At 35.7% G+C, this 17,027-nt stretch overlaps 1 protein-coding gene across 1 annotated transcript in view; it reads right to left on the bottom strand.

Annotated features, from left to right (window-relative positions):
• The window catches only part of LRRC40 (leucine rich repeat containing 40), a 40,844-nt gene extending 23,912 nt beyond the window's left edge, over nt 1-16,932 (bottom strand). The window contains exons 1-6 of the mRNA XM_010848759.1: nt 16,721-16,932; nt 14,150-14,331; nt 12,978-13,051; nt 10,941-11,070; nt 7,292-7,415; nt 1,080-1,222 (exon numbers count right to left, since the gene is read on the bottom strand). Coding sequence (XP_010847061.1) covers nt 1,080-1,222; nt 7,292-7,415; nt 10,941-11,070; nt 12,978-13,051; nt 14,150-14,331; nt 16,721-16,871 — 804 coding nt within the window. The 5' untranslated portion in view covers nt 16,872-16,932. The remainder of the gene's footprint in view (nt 1-1,079; nt 1,223-7,291; nt 7,416-10,940; nt 11,071-12,977; nt 13,052-14,149; nt 14,332-16,720) is intronic.
• Nucleotides 16,933-17,027: the final 95 nt, after the last annotated feature.

Here is a 17,027-nt window from a genome sequence, read left to right as displayed (position 1 = left end):
CTCATCGATTTGCTGAGCATACTCCTCAGATGTAATGGTTTTGCCAGGATTCAGAAAACTGTTGTGGATCAGACAGGCAACAGACCACCAGATAGTGACCATGACCTTTTCTGGTGCAAGTTTGGATTTGGAAGTGCCCTGGAGCTTCTTCTCGGTCCAACCACCTAGCTGGTCATTGCTGGTTGTCGTATAAAATACACTTTTGGTCAAAAGTCACAATCTGATCAAGAAATGATTCATTGTTGCACAGAATAAGAGAAGACACTTCAAAAAGATGATTTTTTTGATTTTCAGTCAGCTCATAAGGCATCCACTTACTGAACTTTTTCACCTTTCCAATTTGCTTCAAATGACAAAAACCGTAGAATGGTCAACAATGAGTTCTTCAACAACTTCTCATGTAGTTTTAAGACGATCAGCTTTAATGATACTCTCAATTGGTTGTCACCTTCTGATGGCTGGCCACTATGCTCTGCATCTTCAAGGCTCTCATCTCTTCTGCAAAACTTCTTGAACCACCACTGCACTGTATGTTCGGTAGCAGTTCCTGGGCCAAATGCATTGTTGATATTGATGTGGCGAGCTGTTTCCGCTGCTTTCCGACCCATTCTAAACTCAAAAAAATTGCTTGAATTTGCTCTTTGTCTAACATCATTTCTATAGTCTAAAATAATTATAAAATAAACAGCAAGCAATGTCATTAGCAAAAATATGAAGAAACGTACATTAAAATGATATATAACATAACCATTTATTTAAGAATGTATTCCAATACCAACTGGCAAAGTTCAACAATGCAAAACCACAATTACTTTTGCACCAACCTAATACTACTTCTTGAGTTATAAACTACCCTCCAGATGAAATGGCCAAATTCTTATTTTTAAAACTATTTCTTTTTAAAAAAAAAATCTGTTATTAACAATACCATTAATATATTCAATCATAATAAAATTCTCAAAGATAAAATTATAAGAAAAAAACACATAACTAATACATATTCTCAATGTAAAATAAGTTTAAGTTTTCATTTTCATGATTAACTTTCAGAAAATTTATCTTAAACAACTAAATAGTACCTTTAATAGTTTACAAGAAGGAAATTCTGGTAGAAAACGTAATTTATTCCTTCTCAAATATAGCAATTCTAGTGATTCCATGCTGGCCAATTCAGGAGGAATAGTTTCCAAGAGATTTGAATTACAATCCAAATGCTTTAATCCTGTAATACATATTTAGTGAAACACAAAGATACTTCAATAGAGAAAAATATTGGTTTACATCTCTCTTACCTCCTGAATATCTCATAAAAGGCAGAATGGAAAACAAAAACAGAAGAAAAATAAAGGTCTTCTTTTCCTTAAGACTTCAATAAGCAATTTCTCCCTAATCCATATTGCAGATTCTCCACTTACTGCTGTTGTTGTTGATTTAGTCACTAAGTTGTGTCCGACTCTTTTATGACCCCATGGACTGACTGTAGCCCACCAGGCTCCTCTGTCCATGGGATTTCCCAGGCAAGAATACTGGAATGGTAGCCATTTCCTTCCTTCTTCGATCTTCCCAACCCAGGGATCAAACCCACACCTTCTATGCCATTAGGTGGATGCACTACCACTGAGCCACCAGGGAAGCCTTCTTCCACTTATATTTTCCACTATTCTCAACCTTATAGTTTGAATAGGAAATATATATTTTACAACTTTTTTTCATGTACCTTGAGCTTATCAATTTTAATGTAATTCAAGACTGAATTGATATATTTAGACTACTTTCAGTGTTTACAGAAACTAACGGCTTTTCTAAACAAATTTAATAGTACTTCAATTTATAATATGACAATTCATGTATTATTTGGCTACAGCACTGAGGAAAATGTCATAATCCAATCCACACTAAATCCAGTAAATTCTATAAAGAAGTTTGTTTTACATCTAGAAACTAGTTTTCACAAGTTTCTGCATTTAAGAGCACTGGTTAAGAATACAAGTAGCATGTAGCAGAAAAAGCAAGAGGGATGAACTAAGAAGATGAAAACCCTGGCTTTACACTTTGCTGTATAATTTCTAAACCTAGGTTCCTGAATCTTTAAAATGTAAATAATATGCATCCCCATTAACTTCTAAAACTATTTGATGGCAAAATAATATATTTTAAAGCATTTTGAATTACAAAGAACCATACAAATGTTAGAAACTAGAATCTCGGTCGTGAATAGCAGAAAAAACAACTAAATGTCCTACTGATGATAGCTTAAAAGTATCTTTGTAAGGGCTAAAGCACAGAAAATACCTGAGACTAACTATATATTAGAAAACCTTCTATGAATTTAAAGCATTTTTTATTGATTTCAACATCTATTCTTATTGCTCAATATTTCTACTCAGTTTAAAAAAAAAACAAAGAACACATGCTTCTGGCATACTCATTCCAGGTATAGTATTTTCTGTTCAGCTCTATTTTCTAATACCTTTATTGAAAAATGGCAAAAATAAGCAGAGTTAACTATTGGTATCACAAGTAAAGGCTCCCCTAAAATGTCAGTTCAATTTATGGCATTTAATTTATGCATTCCTATAATAAATGACAAATAACCATTGTGCTGTGCTCAGTCGTTCAATCTTGTCTGACTCTTTGTAGCCTCATTGACTGTAGCCCGCCAGACTCCTCTGTCCATGGAATTTTCCAGGCAAGAATATTGGAGTAGTGTGCCGTTTCCTACTCTGGGGATCTTCCTGATCCAGAGATTAAACGCACATCTCTTGCAACTTCTGCACTGGTAGGCGGATTCTTTACCACTAGCACCAAATCAGAAGCCCAAATAACCATTACTCTATAGTCAAACAGCAGTGATCATTTGCAATGTATAAAAATATCACTGATTTTGCACACCTGAAACTAATAACACTGTTAGTCAATTATACAGTATTTTTTTAAATGTCTAACAGCACAATTTTACAAACTCACCTCTAAATAATTTCTAATAAAGTGATTGAAATCACATCTATGGTTTTCTCCAAAAAGGGAGGTTCAAAAAAAATGAAAGGGCTCACATAAGATTAGCAAAAAAAGTAGATAAGGTAAACAATCTACAGTTAACACATAGTGATCATCAACTAAGAAATAATAATAGTTTGTCTTTAGGTGAAAAAGAGTTGATTGATTTTGGACTCAAGACTTCTAACATGAAAAAGTATACTTATTTAAATTACTGAAATGTACCTTCTATTTTTTTCATCCTACATGTTAGTTCTACAATACTTAAAATATACTGATTCAATAGTAAACTCTAATAAAATAGAAACACTAAATTTAACCTGCTTTTAAAAAGATTAACAATCTGAGCAAAACTAGACTATCTCTTGACTAGACTACCCATGTCCAAGGTAAGGAGCAGCGGCTGCGGTTTGCTGGAGCAGCCATGAAGAGATACCCCATGTCCAAGGTAAGAGAAAACCAACTAAGACAGTAGGCACTGAGAGAGGGCATCAGAGGGCAGACAGACTGAAACCACAATCTCAGACAACTAGCCAATCTGATCACATGGACCACAGCCTTGTTTAACTCAGTGAAACTAAGCCATGCCCTGTGGGGCCACCCAAGACAGCCGGATCATGGTGGAGACATCTAACAGAATGTGATCCACTGGAGAAGGGAATGGCAAACCACTTCAGTATTCTTGCCTTGAGAACTCCACGAACAGTATGAAAAGGCAAAAAGACAGGACATTGAAAGATGAACTCCCCAGGTCAGTAGGTGCCTAATATGCTACTGGAGATCAGTGGAGAAATAACTCCAGAAAGAATGAAGGGATGGAGCCAAAGCAAAAACAACACCCAGTTGTGGATGGGACTGGTGATAGAAGCAAGGTTCAATGCTGTAAAGAGCAATATTGCATAGGAACCTGGAATGTTAGGTCCATGAATCAAGGCAAATTGGAAGTGGTCAAACAGGAGATGGCAAGAGTGAACATCAACATTCTAGGAATCAGCGAACTAAGATGGACTGGAATGGGTGAATTTAACTCAGGTGACCATTATATCTACTACTGTGGGCAGGAATCCCTTAGAAGAAATGGAGTAGCCATCATAGTCAACAAAAGAGTCCAAAATGCAGTACTTTGGATGCAACCTCAAAAACAACAGAATATTCTCTGTTCATTTTCAAGGCAAACCACTCAGTATCACAGTAATCTAAGTCTATGTCCTGACCAGTAACACTGAAGACGCTGAAATTGAACAGTTCTATGAAGACCTACAAGACCTTCTAGAACTAACACCCAAAAGAGATGTCCTTTTCATTTTAGGAAACTGGAATGCAAAAGTAGTAAGTCAAGAAACACCTGGAGTAACAGGCAAATTTGGCCTTGGAGTACAGAATGAAGCAGGGAAAAGGCTAATGGAGTTCTGTGAAGAGAATGCACTGGTCATAGCAAACACCCTCTTCCAACAACACAAGAGCAGCCTCTACACATGGACATCAACAGATGGTCGACACCGAAATCAGACTGATTATATTCTTTGCATCCAAAGACAGAGAAGCTCTATACAGTCAGCAAAAACAAGACTGGGAGCTGACTGTGGCTCAGATCATGAATTCCTTATTGCCAAATTCAGTCTGAAATTGAAGAAAGTGGAAAAAACCACTAGACCATTCAGGTATGACCTAAATAAAATCCCTTATGACTATACAGTGGAAGTGAGAAATAGATTTAAGGGACTAGATCTGATAAAGTGGTTCGTGACATTGTGCAGGAAACAGGAATCAAGACCATCCCCAAGAAAAAGAAATGCAAAAAAGCAAAATGGCTGTCTGAGGAGGGCTTACAAATAGCTGTGAAAAGAAGGGAAGCGAAAAGCAAAGGGGAAAAAGAAAGATATACCCACTTGAATGCAGAGTTCCAAAGAATAGTAAGGAGAGATAAGAAAGCCTTCCTCAGCGATCAATGCAATGAAATAGAGGAAAACAACAGAATGGGAAAGACTAGAGATCTCTTCAAGAAAATTAGAGATACCAAGGGAACATTTTATGCAAAGATAGGCTCAATAAAGGACAGAAATGGTAGGGACCTAACAGAAGCAGAAGATATTAAGAAGAGGTGGCAAGAATACACAGAACTGTACAAAAAAGATCGTCACGACCCAAATAATCATGATGGTGTGATCACTCACCTAGAGCCAGACATCCTGGAATGTGAAGTCATGTGGGCCTTAGGAAGCATCACGATGAACCAAACTAGTGGAGGATGGAATTCCAGTTGAGCTATTTCAAATCCCGGAAGATAATGCTGTAAAAGTGCTTCACTCAATATGTCAGCAAATTTGGGAAACTAGCAGTGGCCACAGGACTGGAAAAGGTCAGTATTCATTCCAATCCCAAAGAAAGGCAATGCCAAAGAATGCTCAAACTACCACACAATTGCACTCATCTCACAGGCTAGTCAAGTAATCCTCAAAATTCTCCAAGACAGGCTTCAGCAATATGTGAACCGTGAACTTCCAGATGTTCAAGCTGGTTTTAGAAAAGGCAGAGGAACCAGAGATCAAATTGCCAACATCTGCTGGATCATCGAAAAAGCAAGAGAGTTCCAGAAAAACAACTACTTCTGTTTATTGACTGTGCCAAAGCCTTTGACTGTGTGGATCACAATAAACTGGAAAATTCTGAAAGAGATGGGAATACCAGACCACCTGACCTGCCTCCTGGGAAATCTGTATGCAGATCAGGAAGCAACAGTTAGAACTAGACATGGAACAACAGACTTGTTCCAAATAGGAAAAGGAGTACGTCAAGGTTGTATATTGTCACCCTGCTTATTTAACTTCTATGCAGAGTACATCATGAGAAATGCTGGGCTGGAGGAAGCACAGGCTGGAATCAAGATTGCCAGGAGAAATATCAATAATCTCAGATATGCAGATGACACCACCCTTATGGCAGAAAGTGAAGAAGAACTAAAGAGCCTCTTGATGAAAGTGAAGGAGGAAAGTGAAAAAGTTGGCTGAAAACTCAACATTCAGAAAGCTAAGATCATGGAATCCAGTCCCATCACTTCACGGCAAATAGATGGGGGAAACAGTAGAAACAGTGGCTGACTTTATTTTTTGGGGGCTCCAAAATCACTGCAGACGGTGATTGCAGCCATGAAATTAAAAGACGCTTACTCCTTGGAAGGAAAGTTATGACCAACCTAGACAGCATATTAAAAAGCAGAGACATTACTTTGCCAACAAAGGTCCGTCTAGTCAAGGCTGTGGTTTTTCCAGTGGTCATATACAGATGTGAGAGTTGGACTATAAGGAAAGCTGAGCACCAAAAAACTGATGCTTTTGAACTGTGGTGTTGGAGAAGACTCTTCAGAGTTCCTGGACTGTAAGGAGATCCAACCAGTCTATCCTAAAGGAGATCAGTCCTGGGGGTTCATTGGAAGGACTGATGTTGAAGCTGAAACTCCAACACTTTGGCCACCTGATGTCAAGAGCTGATCACTGGAAAAGACCTTGATGCTGGGAAAGATTGAAGGCAGGAGGAGAAGGGGACGACAGGTTGAGACGGTTGGATGGCATCACCGACTCGATGGACTTGGGTTTGGGTTGACTCCAGGAGTTGGTAATGGACAGGGAGGCCTGGCGTGCTGTGGTTCATGGGGTCACAAAGAGTCGGACATGACTGAACTACTGAACTGACTGAGACTATTCCTTGCCGTTATTACTTACGGACCAAGGAGGATTCAGATATAACATAACCCATCATAGGTGGAATCACCTAGGAGAGGGGCATGACCTCTCAGTGAACATTGAACAAGAGAAAGAAGAGACAGCATGCTCAAAACCTTAATCAATTTCTCAGGTATATAATTTTCCCACAATTTATAATTTTATTTTCATCTTTTTGACGTGTTAAACTACTTTGGTAGTATGGATAGTATAGGATGGGATGGGATGGTTCGATGGCATCACCGACTCAATGGACATGAGTTTGAGCAAGCTCCGGGACTTGGTGATGGACAGGGAAGCCTCGTGTGCTGCAGTCCATGGGGTCACAAAGAGTTGGATACAACTGAGCGACTGAACTGAACTGTTTTGGTGGTAAATCTTAATGAATTAAGATTTTAATTCATTAAGGCTAGACAATAATGCCCTGGAGAAAATCTGACTAGATGTTATCGTTTGCATTTAGCACAATAAAATCTATTGTTTTACTTGTCTGTAACTACATAAAAATTTATTTTTCTAAATTTAAGTTATACAAACTTCAAATTTATTCAATTTTTAAAACAGAAAAGATTTACTTTTCATTCCACTTAGCTCTGCTGGCAAACTCTTCAGTTGATTACTGGAAAGATTGAGACGCATCAAGCTGGATAGAAAAGAAAAACTAGCAGGAACAGTTGTAAGACGATTATTTGAAAGATCCTTTAAAAAGAGGAAGACAAAATGAATGAACAAGTAAATAAAAAAATAAATGAAGGATCCCTAAGGGGGGTGTTCAGAATTTTAAGGGCATTGCAACATTTAAAAAAACTATTTAGAGTAGATATACTTTCTAAGTCTCATTCACTGACAATTTCACAGATCATCATTCATTGACTCAGTATTTTCTGTGGACCTACTACATGTCTAATAATGTAACAGAGAGAAATTAAAATGAATTGATTTCAAAACTTTTTTACAGAAAGGTTTCTGTTAGTACTAAGTCATGCTGTATCTTGCATTATGTTTTTTAAAAATCCATTTATCCATCCAATATTTGCTGAGTATCTATGATACATCAGGCAAAAAGTACAATGATACATTTTAATGATATGTTAACAATGTTTAACGATATATCAGTTAAACTGTAATATATAAAGAAAAACATCTTTGCTAAAAAGAAAAATGCTTGAAAGAAAACAAGTAAGGCTGAAAAATATGGCCATTTTCATTTGGGAGGAAAAAATATTCCCTCTTGGTTCTTCTGCTGACCACAGTAAGTCTGCTTTAACTAAGTACAAAGTCTACTGTTTAGTTTTCACTCTTTCACCCTGCCTAATTAATCCCTATAACTTACTTTCGCATTATAAGTCTTTGCTTTTTCTCTAAATAGTTATGAGAATTTTTTTGCAACTCCCTTTAAAAGACAATGCTATGTATCAGGTATTCTTCCTATGACGTTCAAATTAAATGTAAGTATTCCACCAGCTGTCACTAAACTATTAGGTAGGGCAACAGTGAATAAGAAAAAAATGACTTAAAGGAACTGTTCTCTGAAGACTATGATTTAGTCTAACATTAAATAACTATAACTCTAAATAAATCAAGAAAATAGAAAAAGGAAAAATGCTATTATACACCAGCATATTTTTAAAACATACTGTTATTATTATAATAACAACACATAATCTACAACATACAACATAATACTCTACAACTCAAATACTCTAAGGTCTAAGAATCAACAGATTACTAATAAGTATTTTGTGATATCAGAATTTACTGACACTAAATGCAATGTAGTATTCTGGGTTGGATCCTGGAACAAAAAGAAAAGGACATTAGTGAAAACACTGGGAAAATATTATAAAATCTATAGTTTAGTCAGCAATATTGTACCAAAGTCAATTTCTTAGTTTTTACAAATATCCCATGGTTATGTAAAATGTTCACCCATTAAGATGGGTGAAGGGTATACAGACACTCTCTGTACTATCTTTCCAACTTCTCTATAAATCTAAAATTATTCTAATATCAAAAGCTAAAAATAAAAACTTTCTGATAAAGATTAAGTCATAAATTCTTAAGAAATTTTAAAGAACCTAAAGTAACAGAATTACTGATAGTTAAATATTAAACTATTGCAGTTAATGATTAAATTGGATACAAAATAAGTACAGTGCATATGAATTAATCATTATTTATGTGACACATTTCTTCAATAAATATTTATTTAGCACCGTGCTAAGCAGTTCTATGTAACTTTAAGAAATATTACTAGCTTACCCAGAAATAAGACCACTGTTGAGCTACCACAAAAGAATAAATGAGTATTTTAATGCTACAATCTTTCCTGTTGCCTATGGAGTCTCTGCTGAAATGAATTAGGATTCGAGTTCTAGGATGAGACAGAAAATGAAAGCATGTTGTCTGCCAGGACACTGTGGGTTTATATTGATGTGTAACAAGTTGATTTAGAACACGGGAATTCCATACTTTTCTTTCCTTTTTTTTTTTTTTTTTTTTGGTAAAGGCAATTAACTAGTCCCAGGAAGGATCCTTCAGTTATGTAAAATTTGTTTCATGAAATGTCATGACTCCATTCATAATTTTGTCTTGTTTCAGCTGGTATATACAACTTTCAGAGCTCTCGTATTTGGAAAATTGGAAGGGCCCAGAATTTGAAACAGTCTTATTTTCACGGTTTTTGTTTTAAACTATAGCTGTATAAACTTATTGATTAACAGAATACATTTCTAAATTAAAAAAAAAAAATATTGTTAGCTTAAATTATTACATATCTTACACTTTTAATGCTTTAATTTATTGTTGCTCACATTTATGATTTATCTGATAATTAGTCCTTAAGATCACAGTTCTAAACTGAAGCATTCTTTTATTAAGAAAATAAATATCTGGGAACCCAGAACAAAAGTTTATAAGGTTTCCATTAAGCCTTCTACTAGATTCTTTTTTTTAATCAATTGCTATCTTTTACCACTAAATTTTATAAGAAAATCTGATGGCTCCCTTCTTTCCCATTCATTTCATCTACCTTTTACTTTCCAAAATTTATTTCCAATCTGATCAGATTGAAAAACAAAGAGATCCTAAAGAAATGGTTAAGGAGAGTATAATTTTGATTTCAACCACTAGAGCAGATGGGGGAAAATATCAAGAAAGAAATAAATAAAAGAAGTAATTTGTCCTTCAATAAAAAATAAACTTCAAGGCTAAAATGACACTAATGAGTTTTTCAAAACATGTAACAGTGAACAGAATAAGAATGTACTATGAAATAACTACATGGAGTAGAGATTTATATTGGAACATCTGATCTAATAAAGCTAAAGTCTTTCAGATAGGACAGCTTATAGTAGAGTCTTACTCCTCCTGCGGTAAATTTGGGAGGGAAGAGTGTATACACTTTGAAATCAAATTGTCTGATGTTAAAATCCTGAATTCCTTAATCAGTTGTATGACTTTGGATGTTACTTTTTAAAAAATCTGTTAACAGGATGAAACTACTTACCTATATGTAAAGCAAACTGCCTATTATCTGTATTATTCTTAATAATATGACTAAAATATTTGTACTGCTTCATGGTTATCTCCATTTAAGATGTGAAACAGATGGAAGGAAAATTTTATCAAGAAATGTGGCCACTTTGGAAAACAGGCAAGAAAAGGCAGGCCCTGAAGGTATTATCTGAACACTTAGGGAACAGAAGGACCATAAGGGCTTAAGAGGAGGTAATGGGAATCTACAACAAGAGAAGCCACCTCAATGAGAAGCCCAAGCACCGCAACTACAGAGTAGCCCTCACGCACTGCAACTAGAGAAAGCCTGCATGCAGCAAGAAAGACCCTGTGCAGCCAAAAATATATATATGAAAAAAAAGGGGGGGGTAAGTATACGCTAAAAACCCCTTTCCTCTATTTTGCTAAGTCGCAAAAGCCTCTGAATAGCAAAGTTATCATCATCAGGCCCCTTCTAAAACTCTATTCTGAAATTAAAATCTAAGGTAATTTCTATCATAAGAAAAACAGGAAAGAAGAAGAAAAACATAGGAAAAGAAATTTGAAATTATTAATTTAGCAATCTAATTGTAAAACATAGTTCTGATAATCTAGTCATCCAAACAGGCACCCATGTACTCATGATTGGTATCATATATCCAATTTCTCAGCCAAATGAAAAATCCCTCCAGCCCCAAATTATACAAATATTGCAAAATCAAAACTTACTAAATCTTCTAAGTTGTTAAGTTGTTCAAACCCCTCTGGTATGCAAGTGAGTTCATTATGCTGGAGATACAGGCCCTTCAGATTTCTTAGATTTGTAATTTCTTCAGGGAGTATTTTCAGCTTGTTATGGCTATTGATTGATAAAACAAATGCTGAATAATTTGGTGACAACAAAATAAATACTTAACAAGGCATTTCTGCTAATCAACTACCTGGGCTCATTAAAAAAAAGACAAGTAAGGTTACTAATTTTAAGTACTTATCAAACTTTACATCCTAAAAGGAAAACACCCATTAAAACGACAGTAATATAATCAAATTGAGTGTTTCAAAGAAATAAAGATTTTGAAGCAAAGATATAATTTGTGAAATTTTGATTGGTTCCTTTTAATCAACTTCATTTTACATGCAATGTGAAAGAATACACTGGACTCTAAATCTTCACACTGTATCAGTTTTAAGATTTTGACAAAGACGCATACACACACTACAATGAAGTCACATTTTACATGGGGATTAGGCTTCAATCTAGCACTCAAAACAAAAATAGCTATTTCTATTTGAGGGCCTAGCATATCCAGTTGAACGTGTAATATGCAACTCCAATTTTATTTGTACTGAATCATTATTTTCAGTTTAGTCCTGCAGAGATTCCAGTTTATCGGTGGAGAAGTCCCAAGTCACTTAGAATAATACATTCCCTGATAATTAAGAGATGATTTAACTTGTTCTTAGATTCATGCCAACTATTTGCTTGGGAATTCTACTCTACTGTCTAGCCATATACAGTTTCTTCACAAATAACAGGCAGGTAAAGGGAAATATAAGCATATAATAATGACCTTAAATTATAATAAAACTAGCTGGAACAAAAATGCCAAAAAATGTTTTCTAAAATATGAACCACCAAAAACCATTAAAAATTGGTTGACAGTGTCAGTTACTTAATTGTAATCTTTGCATATCTGACAGGAATCTAGTTGGGCAAAAATGTAATTTTTGCTATATATTTCCTTCTTTTCCTCTCTTGTTCTATTCCCTCCATCCTAACATTCATACTTTTAAGAGCTAGAAGCTAAAGCTAAAGCCACCCACAGCAGCTGCATACTCTCTCTTCTCCTCTCAACCCTACCCTCTCTTCTTTTTGCAGGGGATATCTATGCCTTTGGCTTGCAATGGGAAGAGGTTCTGATGTACAACTAAACAATAAGTATCTTCACTAAGTGTCCTAAACAATTTTGGGTACAGATACTTTTGTTAATTTATGGTAATTTTAAGTTTTTCATCAAATAAAGACTGTTATTTGAGGAACTGTTCTCCCTCAAACTAGTTAACTTCAGAAAACTGAGACTTGATCATGCTATGTTAGACAGATCAATAACCACACCTATTTTATAAGCCACAGCTTTTCAAACAATGTTTAACACTTAAACCCTTTAAATTTTTTCTCCTAATCCCTTTTCCACAGTGTATATATAACATATAAGGCTGTAATTTTTCTTGAAAGTCTGAATGCATACTGAAGGGCAAACAGAGGTAGCTGGAGTCTCAGCTAGCTGGCCTTCCATGTACCTATCAAAGAGTATCAGAGGCACACCCATGGAATCTGAGTCCCCAGAAAAGTTTAAAACTGCTAATATCAAAAACATGAAATTTTCCTCACTGATGAAAAAAATTGTTTTAAATTTCTTCCTTCTGTTTAACACATATATATCTTAGACTATCAAAGTAACATAAAACTTGAGATGTCAGCAAAGATTTTGAAAATAACCACTAAAAATTATTTCACAAAAAATATAAAGAGTATTTTTTTAAATTGGTCTTAAATTTGTAAAACCAGAAAACATGTAGGCAATTCTAAAACAAAAAATAAAATAATCGGAGAATTACAGCTTAAAATTCTTATCCTATTTAATTACTTTCTGAGATAATATAAAAATTTTTTTACATGTTAGAAAAAATGTTAGAAAAAAATTTTTAAAGAATATTAGATTTATACCTTTATACAAGCAATACTGAAGTAAGTTTAAATATTACCTGACATTAAGTTTCTGAAGATTTTCTAACTCTCTTATAGCAGAAGGAAGGGATGTCAACTGATTATCATGTATCTGAAAGTTATTAAAAGACACAGTCAATATCTCTTATAAATAACCACAAACTTTGTTACTGCAAAATATTCGCTGACAATACTCTAATTATTCTAATTCAATAGTACTGTTGGACTATTGGTAATTTTTCTGAGTACAGAAGAGAAAAAAGAGTTTGAAATTGATCACATTGCTGTTCAGAGATCATGAGTGGTAAGACATTAATTTTAAATATTACAGTTAATAAAAAGGAAACTTCACCTCACTGAGTGGAATTTCAATCTGAAATGAGAGATGAGAGGGTTAGAATGTATAGCCCTCTGTTGGTATGATTATGCCAACATTTACAAAAAATAAATGAGGAGGAAGATTTCCTCTCTCATGTTTTTACAGAATCATATTGTTTTCAAGGTACAAGGAACCTTAAGGAGAACACCGACACCAACCGATTCACTTTACAAATGAAGAAAATAAAAACTTCTCTAGAAATCTGACTACATCCAACTTTTTCAGACAAATATTGGGAAGATTTTTTGGTGATCCTAAGTAAAACAGTGGATTGTGATATAGAAGTCTGTGGATTGTGAAATAAACTACTCATGTTTCACTTTACCACATGACATAGCAACTAGGGACTAAAAACAAAGTCCCTGAATAAACCCACAAAAATTTAAGCCCAATAATTTAAGTCAGTATTGGAGATAAGTAACAAAATAATAATAATAACCTTAAGTACTTGCTTTAACGTCTAGAATAATAATGATCATAAAATAATAGCAATAAAAAAAGGACAAGCAGCAGAAGCCACTAGTTAAACATTAATTCTAATTCTGTTTGTATGCGTTAACATATTTAATTCAAAGATAGGCAGTACTAACAGTCTCGATTTATAGATATGGAAACTGAAACACAGAGAGGTAACTGTCCCGAGATCACACAGCTATCAAGCTGCAGTGGGAACTGAAGCCTGAGGTTCTGATTCTGCATTCTTAACCATGATGCTTTGCCTAATACAGTAATTTGTTATTCTTCCTGCACTCTACCATGGGCTTTCTGCTTCTCAAAGTCTAAACTTAGCTTCAAAGTCTTTTCAAACAAAAGACTCATAAATCCACTTACATCAAGAACAGTCAGTGCAGGAAGGAGTCGGAGGTCATCAGTAAGTGACTGAAGTTTATTATTTGATATGATTAGTTTAGTCAAATCCGTCTGCTCCCACCATCGCTCAGAGGCATTGAATGAAAGATTCTGATTAGCTTCCTCAGGGATATCCACATTTATTCTCCAAACACACTGAGGCACTATTTCCACCATACCACACCAAAAAAAGGACAGAAAAAAAAGAAGTGAGATACTAAGTACGTAAGTTTATAACAGCTATCAAGTTATCTACTGAAATTTCTGAAACATTAAAAACTTTCAAGGAAATCAAACAAATTACAATGAATTACAACAACATTAAAGTGAAAGTTTAATTTTATTCCAAAACAGAATACAGGATATGTATTTTTCATATTAGATCTCACTTTTATCTTTATTCAACTGTATTTATTATATACATTTCCTGCATAGCACATAGTGGTTGGATATATAAGACAAAGAATGGGCTCTATCTTTATGCCACCATAACAGAGAAGATATGGAAATCAAATGAACAAACTCCTGTATCGCATAACAACTCCAGGAGGCAGGTGTTATGACTATTCTTACTTTATACATGAGAGAAATGGGACACAGAGAGAATGTATCATTTGTCCCAGGTTATACAGCTAGATAAGATTAAACCCTGGAAAAGCTAAACTATCTTGCTTCTCAGTGAATATTTGAAAGGTATATCTGACTCTGGTAGCTGCTCTCTATTTTATCTGACACACAACACAACATTGTTACTCTTGTTGCAGCAAATACAGCAATTCCTTTGACGTAGCAAATAAGTCTCTACAAGTTAAACAGAAAGAGTTAAGGTTTATCACTATTAAACTGAAGCTCTAGAAGGTATTAACTTGCTTCAGTGCTACAGCAAATGTGTTATCGCACATTACATCCATGAAAGAAATTGAATTTGCTATTTAAAACAATCCCACAAATAAAACTCTAGGCCCAGATAGCTTCACTGGTGAAATCTAGCAGACATTTAGAGTAGAAACAAAACTAATTCTAGAGAACCTTTCAGAAAATAAAGGAGATAAAATTCCCAACTCATTTTATGAAGTCAGCATTATTCTGATACCAAAATCAGAGACATTAAAACCAGGGGGTTACTCCAAAAAACAAAAACTACATCTAAACATCATGACCAAGCAGGAGTTATATCAGGCTGCTTTAACACTTGACAATCAAAATTCATTTGCTCCCTGAAACTTTAGTAGACTAAACTATCTGGGTCCAATCAATAAGTACATTCCAGCACACACTTAGTTTTTGGGAATAACTCATTCATCTACTTATTCCTTCCACAAATGTTTAATAAGAATCTACTATGTATCAAGCACGACTTTGAGTGCTAAGGACACAATGAGCAAAATGAAGGTCCCTGACCACATCTAACTAATATTCTAGCAGAGGGCAGAGAAGAGAATAAACAAATACAGAATACAGATTCTGATAATAATAAATGCTATTAAAAACAGGTTAGAGAATACAATGTTACCAAAAGAATTTATTACAGATAGGGTAGTGAAGAAAGACCTATCTAAGCAGAGTCCTTGAGGAAGTCAAGAAGTGAACCCTAGTCAGGTATCATGTAGAAAGTTCCAGGCTCTGGAATAAGCATGTGTACAAGCACAGCAGTAATTTTAAAATATTTATGTTCCCATTGATTAAAACTTTTTCTAAGTAGAGCAAAGATTTTATCATATATCCTTTCATTCAGCAAGTGCTTGTTTGCATAGTCAACTGTATACATGGCAGAATTTTAAAAAAGCAATCATTACAAGGAAAGGGAAACTTTTAATTCCAGATGGCCTAAAACCTAAATATAAGTAAAGGAAAACATTACAGGAATAATGCCATAATCTCCCTCTCCCCACTTTCCACGCCCTCCCTTACACAACAGAAAATCAGAAGAGTATCTGACTATAAATCACTCATGGTATCCAGATTTGTGCATCTGATCTTTACTAGATTTTCAGGATGGCCCCGAATTCACTTTGTTTGGCATCCATCTTGATTTTCAATTTAGGAAATATGCTAAATATTCCTTGTATTTAGGATTCTGTCCACATGCAGACAGAAAAGGGACTTGAACAGGGAACAGTGTCATTTACTCGATATGCACAAAGGAACAGATGAAACACAGAATTTTGGCGTTGGTAAATGACCTAAGAGATTAAATTAAAAGGAACACAGGGCCAAAGAAACAAAGCATGTGCCCATCATGTGACAGCTAACTTAGTCAAACATTATGTTGTTTATCCGACAGAATGTGGGAATCCCAGAAAGCGCCCCGTTTAAATTTTGGCCATATCCCCAGCACATTCCCTGCACCAGACATTTCCTGGAACGAAAAGTAGAAACCGAACAAGCTGACCAAACCAGTGGAAATGTGATAAAAGCCCGAATTCCAGCAGCGGGATCCTGGCTAGGATACGGAGCCAAAAGTAACCAAAGCCAGGCCAGAGGAAAGAGAGGCTACCAGGGGCAAGTGCTTTGTGCCAGGTCGCACAAACGGGTCGTACCTCTGGATCTTACCTTCGCTGAGGTTGCGGCCCGACAGATTTAACTGGCCGCTCTTCCTAGCCGCCTTTAAGAGTCCCTGGGGTACGCAGGCACTGCAGTCTCTGCTCTCAGTTCGGAAACCCGCTCGGGTATCCCGCCCCGCTATCCCCTTCAGCCGCGACATGTTCAAAGCCCGGGGCTCCGCAGCAGAGTCCCGCCCGTGACGCTTAACGGTGGCGCCGCTGGGCCGCCCCGCCCCTATCGGGAGCGCGCGCGGCGTGCGCCGGGCCTTCGCTCTCGGCGGCGCGGCTCGGCGGTCGTCATCGCCAGCGCCTGGGGC

The sequence above is a fragment of the Bison bison genome, unplaced genomic scaffold (genome assembly GCF_000754665.1).
Source record: "Bison bison bison isolate TAMUID 2011002044 unplaced genomic scaffold, Bison_UMD1.0 scf7180017864271, whole genome shotgun sequence".
NCBI lineage: Eukaryota > Metazoa > Chordata > Mammalia > Artiodactyla > Bovidae > Bison > Bison bison.
This window is presented reverse-complemented; position numbering and strand designations above follow the sequence as displayed.